Here is a 13,590-nt window from a genome sequence, read left to right on the forward strand (position 1 = left end):
GAATAAATATTTTTCTCAAAATCTTTGCTTCATATATTTATGCACACACACATTCACATTTATGTACTGGTTCACAGTAATTAAATGCAGTCTTCATTCTTTCCACTCTTAAAAACACTTCTATTTAAAGTAAAGCGATGAGAATAGGCAATGTAGAAAGAAAGTGCATCTTAATTTTTTTGTGGCTTCCTTACAAAGAGCACACAGTAAATACAAGGCACGATTATCTTATTAATCTCCCTGTTGCAAGTCTTTTTAAAATCTGGGCCAATTATATATTTCTTACTATGCATTCAGACCAAAATTTTTAAAAACACTGGTTTGGGTTTAGCTCTTTCTTGAATTTACAAGTTTTTTTAAATTTTCTTTGCCGAAGTAGACCAGGAAAAATGCCATCTATAGATTTTACTTCATCCCTAACTTTTACTCTCTTAGATTTAGCATATAGCTTAGATTCTTAATTGAAGTCCGCATTCTCAAAACACAAAACCCAAGGAGTTTCAGAAGTATAGTATTTAAAAGAAGCAGGCTTCAAATTTACAAGTAACCATATCCCTCAGTCTTTAATGGCAGCCAACTTTCTGATGTATCCCAATTAAGAAGTTTGGACTCAAAGAAACCAAGATACCTTAAAAATTAAAAGTTTTGCTCTACTTACTGGCATGAAGATGGGACTCAAATCCCTTGTCATTATAGCTAGAGTGTAGACTAGAGTATTGAGCAAAATTGAAACCACTGTGAAGTACAACCAAGCAATAAAAACAAACTGCTAATTTGGAAAATCACTGACAGTCTTTTTGAGAAAGGAAGTCTGCAACAATATCTCTGTAATAATGCTCCTCTTTAAGATCTTTTAAATATACTTTATTAATCAATTTTTAAAAAATACTTGACCATTACAAGGAATTAAATCTTTATACCCCCATTTTATCATTACAATTCCACTACTAATTCAGACCAGAATTGTGTACTTGCTGCTCTACCTGGACAGTTTTTCATTAGAAAACTGCTCTTCATTGCTTTACTGTGATGCTGACACTGCTTTTGTGGTGCTGGACACTGAGTACTAATTCCTCTCCCATTTCCACCTGGATAGGATTCTCTAAAACAACTGCAGCTTGTTTCCAGTGGGAGGCTTCACCTGAAGTATCCAACCTAATCTCGTCATCAAGGTACATATGATACCAAAAGGGAATGGCAGTCACTTGTCCAGATTTACAAATGTGTACCTATGAAAATTAAGAAATCATGAAAATTTTATCAGAGTAAGTAGAGTAGACCTGGATAAGTAAGTCTGTTTTTTTAGTAAATTTTAGCTCCAAATTTTATAAAGATTTAATCACCCAATTCAAATTAATACCAATCTACTGTATTCACTAGTATTTACTCAAGCTCCTTTTAAGATATTGTTTAGAAAAAAACATAACATTTAAATTGTCAACGAAAGTGGCAAAAACTATTTTGTGTACATTAAGTATTACCTAGCTTAAGATAATCCTAAATATGAAAAAAATAATCATTTTGTATTACCTTCACTTCTCTGTTAGAGGTGTTCAAATATGGAGTCATTAAATCTAGTCTTAACAGTTCCACTGGCTTGCTCAAAGGTATACAGGGCAATGAGGACAGATCCAAAAATACACGTATAGGTACCTAAAGAAAATACAAATTTTTCAGTTCTACTCAATTCTTTTTGTGGCCATGTACCCTCTAGTGCTTACTTCATACTTGCATCAATAGGATATAATGCTTTATACACCTAATACCTCATTTAATTCCCAGTTTTGTAAGGATGAAAGAACCAAGGCTTCGTAGGTTAAATACTTTCAATTATCGACAGATCTTGTCTTGGATGAACACAAATTTTTACTAAAGTGAAATAGCTCCAGAAATTTTAAACCCAGGATGTGCTTATGTGTGAAAGATGAACTAATAAGCAAACAGTACAACTATTTGAGAAAATATGCCAAATTCAACCAAATAATTAATAGTGGATTTCACTTGGAAAATAAAGTTTATTTGTATAAAGCAATGGTTCTCAGCTTTGGCTGCCAAGTTAAAATCACCTGAAGAGGTTTTAAAAAGCCCCCAACTGCTCAGGCCACATCTCCGATTGATCTGGAGTTGGGATCCAGGTATCAATAGTTCTGAAAGTTCAGTCAAGGTTGAGAGCCACCACTATAATGTGTTCCATCAATATTAGTATCAGTGGAACATTCCTACTAGCAACTTTTAGTCTCTTCATTTGAAATAAAAAGGGAACCTGTTTTGAAAGTACCCTCTTGGGGTGCCTGGGTGGCTCAGTGGGTTAAGCCTTTGCCTTCGGCTCAGGTCATGATCCCAGGGTCTTGGGATCGAGCCCTACATCGGGCTCTCTGCTCCACAGGGAGCCTGCTTTCCCCTCCCCCTCTGCCTGCCTCTCTGCCTACTTGTGATCTCTCTCTGTGTCAAATAAATAAAATCTTTGGGGGGAAAAATGATTAAAAAAAAAAAGAAAGTACCCTCTTTCCTTTTGAGTAAAATATTAGAGCAACTGTGCATGGTGAAGCAGTGGACACAGATCTATCAATCTCTCCCCCTCGGCATCCTTGAAGGCATCTAACCTTTCCTGCCTTGACAACACAGCAGTTCCATGCCATTTCCAGGACTCCCTGCCCTTTATCCTTGTTTGTATCAATCACCAGAAGAAGCTTTAGATTCCTGTAACCTCTCATCACATGCCCTCTAACCCTCATAGTCTGTCCTCACTCCTGTTTCTCAACCTAGCCTCCTGGCCACTCCTGGCATCTGTGCTAATTCTTACTTTTCCCATCTAAAGCTCATCATTTCATGAATTCTCTAGAGTTCAGTTCTTTCTACATAGCCCCAAGGTGATTCACTCAGGCTTTAAATATCATCTACCAATTCTTTTTTTCATCTATCAAATTTAAGTACCAAATTTTATCTCTAGCCTCAATCTTTCTCTGAATTATTTTCCTACTGTTCAATGATTCCACAAACACATGAATACAACCTGATCCTCATGCTATGTTCCTCATTTCAGTAGATGATGACTATTCTTCCAGGTGCTTTCGTACCCACATACTATCTACCACAACCTACCTTCCAATGTCTCTACAATCACAACACTTGGCACCACCTCCACATTGCTACCAAATTAGTCACTACCACCTCTCACCTGGATTACTGCCGTAATACCTTTGCCTGCTCTCACAAGTGGTTTACTTCTAACACAGTAACCACAATAACTTTCAAAACAATATACACGGTGTCATTCCTCCGTTCAATACCTGCCATGTATCTTCCACCCTTTTTAGAGTAAAATAGGACCAAAAGGCTGTACAAGATCTGGCTCCTAATACTTTTCTGTCTGCATCTTTTACCTGACCTGCTGTTTCTGAACACTCCAGTCATGCTCTTGCCGCAGGTCACTGCACTTTTTGGTCCTTTAACTTGTTTACGATTTGCTTCTTTATTTCTTCAGTTCCCTGCTTAAATATCACTTACCCATGAGCCCTTTCCTTAGTCATCACCTATATAAAATAGTTTATCACATACCCCCATTCCCTATCTCATAAGCTGCTTTATGTTCATAGCACTTTTAACCACCACCATTCTAATCTTTTTACTAGTTTATTATCTATCTTGTGTTTGTCAATCTGAACAGCTCCATGAGTGCAGGAACATATCTCTTAGATTCACAGCTATATTCCCAAAACCTAAAGTAGCACAAATATGGTACACATTTGTTGAATGAATAAATTTCTGTTATTTTCTGTACAGTCCTCTTTGTGATTTCACTTTCCATGGCTTCAGTTACCAGCAGTCAACCAAGGTCCAGAAGCAGAGGATCCTCCTCCTGACAAACTATCAAGTCAATAGTAACCTAACACTTACATCATTTCCCTCACATGATCTCATTAGGATATCAATGAGAGGATACGAGAGGCATTTTATCATCCCACGTCATCACAGAAGGGTGAATATGGTACAATAAGCTATTCTGAAAAAGACCACATCCCTGTAAGCTTTATTACAGCACATTATAATTATTCTATTTTTAGTTATTGTTATCTCTTACTCTACCTAATTTATAAACTAAACTATCATAGGTATGTTTACGAAAAAAACAATATAGATAGGTTCAGTACTATCTGGTGGTTTTCACTGTGGGTCTTGGAAAGTATCCTCCATAAATAAGGGAGGACTACTGTGTAGTTTTTCTTTTTTTTTTTTAACACCTCTCATTTTGTTTCATTGGTTCACTCAGTTGTCTATGTAACAGATAATTATCATATTAGAAGAGAGGAGACAATATCACCTAAGAAAATGAGTAAGTGGACCAGGAAATGTAAAACTACCAGGCAACCTGCCTCTTGAGATGAGTAGTCACAAGCAGAAGAGAGACCAAAGTCTGCGTACTCAGCTGCAGGGCTACTGGTGTGGAAAAGGCAGAAAGCTGGATTTAACCAAGGTAGGATTTTCCTAGGCCAGTACAAAAACTAAAGAGAAGGGGTATATGAAAAGTATATGGACCATGGAATACACACTCTTCCTTAGAAGAGAGGATATAAAATGGGAAATACAGTGAAATGATGGCAGGATCAAAATATCATAGATTCTGATGGAATCAAAGAATTATAGACACCAAAATCAAGGGGGAATAAGCTAGAAAGGAGGTAGTGGTATTTCTGAACCACACAAACAACCAGAACTTTTTTTTTTTAATTGATTTATTTTTTAGTAATCTCTATACCCTACATATAGACTCTGAGATTAGGAGTCATACACTCCTCCAACCGAAATAGCCAGGTGCTCCTAAACTTCTGTCTTCTGATAAGTATATTCTCCTTATTAAACTCTCCAAAATCTGAGATTAAACAAACACTAAAATCTCAGTTAGCCAGCCCTAGGAAAAAAAGCATTTTCTCAAAAAACTTATATTTGCTGAGCAAGTACTATTCACAGATCTAACTGTATATTCAAAGCTTTACTATGTATAGCCATTAGACAAAAGTTTTAGACGTCACTTCTTTAAAGATGTATCTACTTCCCAAAATTCTGCTTTGGCTTACATATCAGTATTCCACCTACTTCCTACCTCTGTCTTCAACCCCAAACCTCTTCCCTTAGACACTCCACCCACACACACAATTTTAGCTCACAAATTTGTATTCTGAGGCTAATGCCTCTGCCAGCACTAAATCTTGAGTCCTTGTTTCCCAAATAACAACTAACCCCCTTGCCTTGAGCTCCAGTTTCCTAGGTTCCTGCATTCCTACTCACAGCAGTCTGACTGTCTAGACATGAGCTGCTTATACCTATCACCTGCTAACCTGAGTTTCAGTGTAATTAAGAGTTCATGTTTAGAATGCCAGTCTTTCTCTGGCTGTTCCTGTTTTAGACAAGAAGCACCCTTTTTCCGACTAAATCTAGGAACCTATTTTTCGCTTGTAACAATGGTTCAGAGGAATATCTGTAGCCTTTTGTTAGTAGAAACAACAGACTTGACTATTCTAATCTCTAGGTTGATTTTCACTCATAAATTCCTTTGCTCTAGGACACTGATTACCATCCTAATCCAGCTAAACACACTGTCTCAATAAAACTACAGAGAAAGATAAGGTAGATGGGGGTAACAGCCACCTGGCTGAACTTCTAAACACTTACCTGAAATTGATTAATAAAAGGTGCTATATTTAATCCAAGAGTGCGTTCTGTTCCTTGAACAGCATTCTCTTCTACCAGTGCCTGTGATTCCACAAGCAACCCGAACATCAGCACATACTGAGGAAAGATCTTGCCTCCAGATTGTAGCAAACACCTAGAGAAGGAAAAATATTTTAAAATTGACTTGATTCCCAACATTTTATAAATGCCAATAACTAAATCAGAATGAATTGGTGGGCTACAGATTGTACAGAATCTAATAGACTTTATGTTATTGACTGGTAGTTCAGAGTGGTAAACCACTGGAAATAATTTCCCAAAAAGTCAATGTGGCCACTGATCCATGGAAGAGAAAAACCACCAGCTGGCTGGCTGGATAGGTCTTTAGATTTAGGAAGATCATCAATTGATATTAAAACTAGTGATTGAAAGTCTTATTAGGAAAAAGATATTACAAAGTCTCAAAGTGTTGCCCATCCCCCAAGTGACATACTCATTAGAAAGGGAAACAGCAATTTATTGTGGAAAAACTTGATAGATACAACTTAAACCAACTGATCTAAATTATTACATCAACAATAATGGAATAAAGCAATACTATGTGCCTCGTAATGTGACAAGACTTGCGTAAGATTCCTCTCTAAAATGGATAATCCAAACCTAATTAAAAAAAAAAAAATGGGGCACCTGGGTGGCTCAGTGGGTTAAAGCCTCTGCCTTCAGCTCAGGTCATGATCCCAGGGTGCTGAGATCGAACCCCACATCAGGCTCTCTGCTCAGCGGGGCGCCTGCTTCCTGCTTTCTCTCTCTCTGCCTGCCTCTCTGCCTACTTGTGATTTCCATCTGTCAAATAAATAAATAAATCTTTTTTTTAAAAAAAAATGAGGAACATTCTAAAAAATAAATGGCCTACACTCTACAAAACTGTTTATGTCATGAAAAACTTCGGAACTGTTACAGAATTAAGGAGACTAAAGAGGACAATTAAATGCAGTATGTGATCCTCAACTGAATTCTGAACCAGAAACAAAAAAAAGCTGTAATTGATACTACTGCAACAAATGGTGAAATCTGAGAAAGACTGTACACTAAACATAGGTATTGTGGCCATCCTTCCTGATTTTGACAACTATATGATGGTTATATATATGAATATCCTTGTTCTTAGAAATATACACCAAAGTATTTAGGGATAAGAGAACGTAATATCTGGAACTTATTCTAAATAGTTCAGAGAGGGGGCGCCTGGGTAGCTCAGTGGGTCGAAGCCTCTGCCTTCAGCTCAGGTCATGATCCCGGGGTCCTGGGATCGAGCCCCGTGTCGGGCTCTCTGCTCCCCCCCCCCCCGCCTGCTTGTTATCTCTGTCAAATAAATAAATAAAATCTTTTAAAAAATATTAAATAGTTCAGAGAGAATAATAAAACAAATGTGGCAAAATAGTAACAGTTTGTGCATCTGGCTATAAGGTGTATGTTAAAAATTCTTTTTTGCTGCTGTTGTTAAAAGATTTTTGTTATTCTTTAACTTCTCTGTAAGTCTGAAATTATTTCAAAACAAAAAGTTAAACACTGAAAGAAAAAAATGTAATTAAAAATTAAAATGTTCTAGTAAAGGATGTTAGGAAGAGTGATAGTAAAGGGTTAACAAAACCCATTCTCCTCCTACAACTGATCTTGGGTTCATCTTTTGATTCCCTGGAAATCCCATAAAGGAAGAATATCAGCCATCTTAGTGTGATCAGCAACACTGCTTAGGACAAAGTTTTTTTAATTGCCTCTTAGTACGCAGAATGCATCTAGACTGAGAGAACCATGAACAAACTATAAGCGCCTGATGGGAAGCTGTTATCACCTTTTGGCTTCCCTGAGGGTGGTTATCTTGCAACCAAGTTTTCCTATTGCTACACCTATAGGAGCTATTAGTTCCTATGTGAAGTTTAGGGCTCTTAAACCAAGGCAGCTCCCATGTCCACCTATACAGTCTTGCTTCCTCACGCCTCAGCTGTGAGAAGCACGAGGCAGTAAGTGGGTCTTCTACTACCATCAAATGAAGCAGTTGGGAGAATACTTTAAAGGACTTTAAACCAAGTCATTATTTTCATTTGCCACATTTACAGTCACACATTAAATCCCTCATTTTTACTGAACATTCTAAGCTGGTTTCTACCTGAACTTCTAGGACAGGCTATTTATAGACAAATGGACTTCATATTATCATATGTATCTTTGATAGTAAATTTTTCCTCTTAAATACACAGGATTAGTAAGGATCTATTTATAATAACACAAGGCTAAGGTCTGGTTTTGCCAAGACATTTATCCTACAAGTTACTAAAATTACTAAAAAACATTTATCCTACAAATTACTAAAATTTTATGCTATGTAGTTTCCCTGAATGGGTCATTAAAATCTTGACAAACTTATATAAAACACCCATTCCTCAAACCACGTTGGCATTTCTGCTCCTAAATTAGTTTCAAATCACTAATTCTTCTGTCTTTTACTCAACTGATTCTCTCAACCATTTAAAAATACTGTATCTAAAACCAGAATGGCAAATTATAACAAGACATGACAACTAAATGCAACGTAGGACCCTTGATTAGAACATAGATTGGGAAGAAGAAAAAGGAATATAGGATATTACTGGGACAATGGGGGAAATTTTAATATAGACTACATATTAAACAATAGCATTTTATCAATGCTAAGTTTCCTGAGTGTGATTTTATTGTGATATGTAGGGGAGGAAGCCTTTGTTCTAAGGAGATACACACTAAATGTTAAAGAGTGAAGGTTAGAAAGACAAAACAGCAGTCTTGTTTTCACTGTTGCAATTTTTCTTAAGTTTGAAATTTTGAAATATTTCAAGATAAAAAGTTGATGGAAAAGTTTACAATAAGTAAACAGACTGTTCTTGTAACAGCTCTCTCTAAAGATTAGCTAGAAAATCAGAAGCCATGTCATAACCAGATCATTTGAAGAACACAGAATCAGCAAGGAAGTTAGAGATGATTCGTAAATATAACGAGACAAGTCATGATCCTAAATCAGGATAATCTCTCTTCAGTAAATATAAGTACATAATCATTTACATTGTAATAAATCCTATATAGTACAGACTAGCCTAAAAAAGGATTCCATCCTGACCCCAATGCTTTGCTTATTTTCGTTACTGCTTTCCTATCAACTTCTAATATTTTAGGTAAATTCTAGTAGAAATTAATCTCTAGAATTAGTAAAATTACATAGCTCTTAACAAAATTCCTATGTCTTTAGCAAACCAAATAAAAATTTACCTTCCAAAAAACTGAAGAAACCTGTTTTCCTCAAATAGATCAGGTTTAAATCTGAAAATTCATATTACTAAATTTTTCTCAAGTTATTTGCTAATTGTGTGATCTGTTTAAATAGAAACAGATCAGGGGCTCCTGGGTGGCTCAGTGGGTTAAGGCTCTGCCTTCGGCTCAGGTCATGATCTCAGGGTCCTTGGGATCAAGTTCTGCATTGCGCTCTCTGCTCAGCGGGGGACCTGCTTCCCTCTCTATTTCTGCCTGCCTCTCTGCCTACTTGGGATCTCTGTCAAATAAATAAATAAAATCTATTAAATAAATAAATAAATAGAACCAGATCTAATTTTTTTTTAAGGGCACAAGATCTCAAATGACAGATAGCCACAGAGCTTTATGCTGCTTGACTAATCCCCTCCACCCCCCAAAAAACACAAGAGGGTTACTGTACTATGAAATCTGCAAGCTGAAAAAGCACACAGGTTAAAAGTCAATCTTCTAACCATAAAAATCTATGGGAAAGAGGAAGGCAGGGCAATACTTAAAATCATTTCAGAAAATCAAACCAAACAAAGTATCAAAATTTTACTTGCTGAACGTTAAAAAAGTTATAAAAGGCTGAATCAAGTACTAATGACTATGCCAGAGATAAATACTACACAAAGGCAGTATATGAAAATTATTTTAAAAGGCTGTAGTCCCATTATTTTAATCTAAAATCTTGTACAAATCCTTACCTCAATATTACTGTCCTAACAGAAAGGCTTCTTAGTTACGTTAGATAAAACAGTAATCGCCTTGCAACTATGCTTAGCTTTACTGACATTGTTTTGTTGTCACTTATGCCACTGGAGCTGCCACTGGAGCTGCCAGACTCCTCAATGGAATCTTCTTCAAAGCCAAATAGCACTTCTAAACCATGTGTGCCTTCAGGGGTGAAAAAATACATTCCAACTCAAAAGTTTAACCATAAATGGCAAAAATTCTGAAGAGAAGAAATCCTTCAGTTTCTTTGTAACCCAACACAAGATGTTTTTAAATGGGTTTAAATTTAATAAAAAAAAGTACCAAAAAAAAGTTCTCCTAATTTAGTATGACTAAACATTTTACAACAATAACTACGAAAGTAATTAGAAACTACATACTGAAATCTGTGAAATGACTCATTTTCCCTCGCTTTGCCGGGGTCGGGAGGGCAGCTGGAGAGGGATGGTGTCTGAGAGGAGTTCCGGTGAGAGAGATCCCTTATCCCAGACATAATTTATTCTCCCAATCACTAATTGCACCCTCTTTCCCAGGCATGAGACCTCCTCTTTGTTAGAGGCTAAAGTAGTAACAGCAAGCCTGTGTGAGAGTATCTGCATACCTCTAGCCCCAGAATCAAGATAAGTAAGGTAAGGAGGATGTACAATAGCTTGGGCTAAAGGAAAGAACCACTGGTTCCCCACTGTTCCTCAGGAAGTATTTGGAGGAGAGGAAAGAATACTGGTTAAAACAATGATGACAGGTGCTTCTAGCATTTAGTGCCTAGAGATGCCAAACATCCTGCAATCTATAAGACACTCCTATATAAGAACTGTGGAAAAAAAAAAGAAAGAAAGAAAGAAAGAAGAAAACAAAAACAAAAAAACAAAAGAACTGTCCCACTCAAACTGCTAATAGGATGCCTCCCCCTACTAAGAAACACAGGGAAGAGGAGTTGGTAGCTTTACATAAGTTGTTTCCCTCTATTATAACACAGAACACATTGTCTGCTAAATTGTTTTTATAACTTTTTAAAAAATCCTTTAAAGGTTCCATTTAAATAAAATGTGACTGACTGAAAGCTTTCCCACTAAGATCAGAAACAAGACAAGGATACCCAATTTCACTACCTCCATTCAACATAGTCTCTGGAAGTCCTAAAGGAAGCAATCAGGCAAGAAAAATGAAGGGCATCGAAACTAGAAATGAGGGGCGCCTGGGTGGCTCAGTGGGTTAAAGCCTCTGCCTTCGGCTCGGGTCATGGTCCCAGGGTCCTGGGATCGAGCCCCGCATCGGGCTCTCTGCTCAGCGGGAAGCCTGCTTCCTCCTCTCTCTGCCTACCTCTCTGCCTCCTTGGGATCTCTGTCTGTCAAATAAATAAATAAAATCTTTAAAAAAAAAAAAAAGAAAGAAAGAAACTAGAAATGAAGAAGTAAAATTATCTCTGCTCATAGACAACATTATCATATATTTAGAAGCTCCTAAAGATTCCACACAAAAATGTTACAACTAACAAATTCAGCAAAGTTGCAGGATATAAAATCAACACACACACACACAAATTAGTTGTATTTCTAAAACTAGCATGAACAATCCAAAAAAAGAAATTAAGAAAACAATCCCACTTATAATAGCATCAACTTAGGAATAAACTTAACTAAGCAGGTTAAAGAGTTATAAGCTGAAAACTACAGACATTGCTGGAAAGACACAAATAGAAGCAAATGCATGGCTCAGTCAGTTAAGTATCTGCCTTCGACTCAAGTCATGATTCTGGGGTCCTGGGATTGAGCCCCATGTCAGACTCCCTGCTCAATGAGGAGTCTGCTTGTCCCTCTCCTTCTGTGCCCCCCACCCCGCCTCCCCACTCCTGCGCATACATGCAACTCCCTCTTTCTCACATAAATAAATAGAGGGTTTTTTTTTTTTTTGGTTTTTTTGTTTTTTTGTTTTGAGTTTTGTTTTTTTGAATAAACTGAAAGACATCCCACATTCATGGACTGGAAGAAAATGTTGTTAAAATATAAATACTACTCAAAGTGAGCTATAGAGATTTTATGCAATCCCTATCAAATCCCAACAGCATTTTTTACTGAAACAGAAAAATCACCATCCTAAAATTCATATGGAATTTCAAGGGATCCAGAATAGCCAAAACAATCTTGAAAAAAACAAAAACAAAGTTGGAGGTTTTTACACTTACCAATTTCAAAACTTATTACAAAGTACAGGGAAAATGACCATATAAGCAAAACGGTGAATAGGAAGCCTCCAACTCACCTCTCCCCAAAGACACTTAACAAAAACACACAGACTAAACTGTTTCTGAGATATCTAGAAACCAGTCAGGAGGTTCCTACACCCCAGGCCAGTGCACAGCCAGAAAGAACGACATGGAAAATGGTAGGAAAATGTATCACATTTACTTGCCATAGTCCCTTCCCCAAGCACATACAGCATAGTATAATCAAGAGAGAACTCCCAATTCCTTGCTTCTTGTTGGGAAGAAAAGATATATGCTCCAAAAAAATGTTGGAGCATATATCCAACATTATGACTTTGGGTGGGGGGCTGTCCAAGGGACTCATTTCTCTCTTGCATGAACCTAAGCAGTGACAAAAAATGGGATTCAGTTTGGGATCTCTGATAGACAAAGGAGATCACTTGGCTTGGTTAAGGAGCATAGGGTGTGCAGTACCGCAGAGAGACTAGTACCATGACTTGCCGTAACACCAAGGAAGCTGCAACACTGAAGTCGGAATTACCATGACTCAACCACACCCCTAGATACATATGAAAAGAATTGAAAGCAAACTCTCAGAGAGATATATGAATACTCATATTCACGCACCATTACTGACTGTAGCTAAAAGGCAGAATAACTCAAATGTCCAACAACAGATGAATGGCTAATGAAACGGGCATCTTCATACAGTGGAATATTAGGCAGTTAAAAAAAAAAAAGGGAGGAAATCCTGCTACCTGTTATAACATGGATGTACCTTAAGGACATTATGGTAAGTGAAATATATCAGTTACATAAGACAAATACCGTATGATTCTACATATGAAGTATCTAAAGTACTCAAAAAAATAGAAACAGAATTGGAAAGGTGGTTGCTAAGGGGTTGCCAGCAAGGAGTTTATAGTTTAAGTTGCTTATAGTTTTAGTTTTCAAAGATGAAAAAGTTCTACAGATCTGTTGTACAATAATGTGAATACACCTTAGTACTACTTAGTACTACTTAGTACTACTAAACTGTATGCCTAAAAATGGTTATGATTTTTAAACATTTTTAATGGTTAATCATTAAATGATTTTTAATGGTTATGATGGTTTTATGATTTTTCCACCTAGGAATCCTTGGTGGCTCAGTCAGTTAAGTATCTGCCTTTGGCTCAGGTCCTGGGTTTAAGCCTCCTGCATCTGGTCCCCTGCTCAGTGGGGAGTCTGCTTCTCCCTCTCCCACTGCTCCCCTACCATGTTCTCCCTAATGAATAAATAAAATATTGTTTTAAAATGGTTAAGATAATAAATTTAATGTTTTTTTACCATCACAACAACAACAAAAAAGACTTAGCTGCTTAAAAACACACTTATTATAAAGCTTATTATAAAGAATAGGATGGTAGTGGCATAAAGACCAGATATGCAATCAATGAAATGGAACTAAAGACTTCAGAAATAAATCTTTACATATATGCTAAAATAGTTTTTGCCAAGGCTGTCAAGACCATTCAATGTGAGGGGCGTCTGGATGGCTCAGTCAGTTAAGCGACTGCCTTTGGCTCAAGTCATGATCCCAGGGCCCTGGATGGAGCCCCACATGGGGCTCCCTGCTCAGTGGAGAGCCTGCTTCTCCCTCTCCCTGCCTGCCCCTCTGC

General features: G+C 37.1%; 1 protein-coding gene across 2 annotated transcripts in view; it reads right to left on the reverse strand.

Moving 5' to 3' along the window:
* Nucleotides 1–848: 848 nt before the first annotated feature.
* PRMT9 (protein arginine methyltransferase 9) overlaps nt 849–13,590 on the reverse strand; it is a 44,110-nt gene continuing 31,368 nt past the window's right edge. For both annotated transcript variants that reach the window (XM_032332470.1, XM_032332471.1), the window contains 3 exons: nt 5,671–5,824; nt 1,531–1,653; nt 849–1,229 (listed from right to left, as the gene is read on the reverse strand). In XM_032332470.1, the coding sequence (XP_032188361.1) occupies nt 1,014–1,229; nt 1,531–1,653; nt 5,671–5,824 (493 nt within the window). In that variant the 3' untranslated portion in view covers nt 849–1,013. The remainder of the gene's footprint in view (nt 1,230–1,530; nt 1,654–5,670; nt 5,825–13,590) is intronic.

Source organism: Mustela erminea, chromosome 2 (genome assembly GCF_009829155.1).
Source record: "Mustela erminea isolate mMusErm1 chromosome 2, mMusErm1.Pri, whole genome shotgun sequence".
Lineage (NCBI taxonomy): Eukaryota > Metazoa > Chordata > Mammalia > Carnivora > Mustelidae > Mustela > Mustela erminea.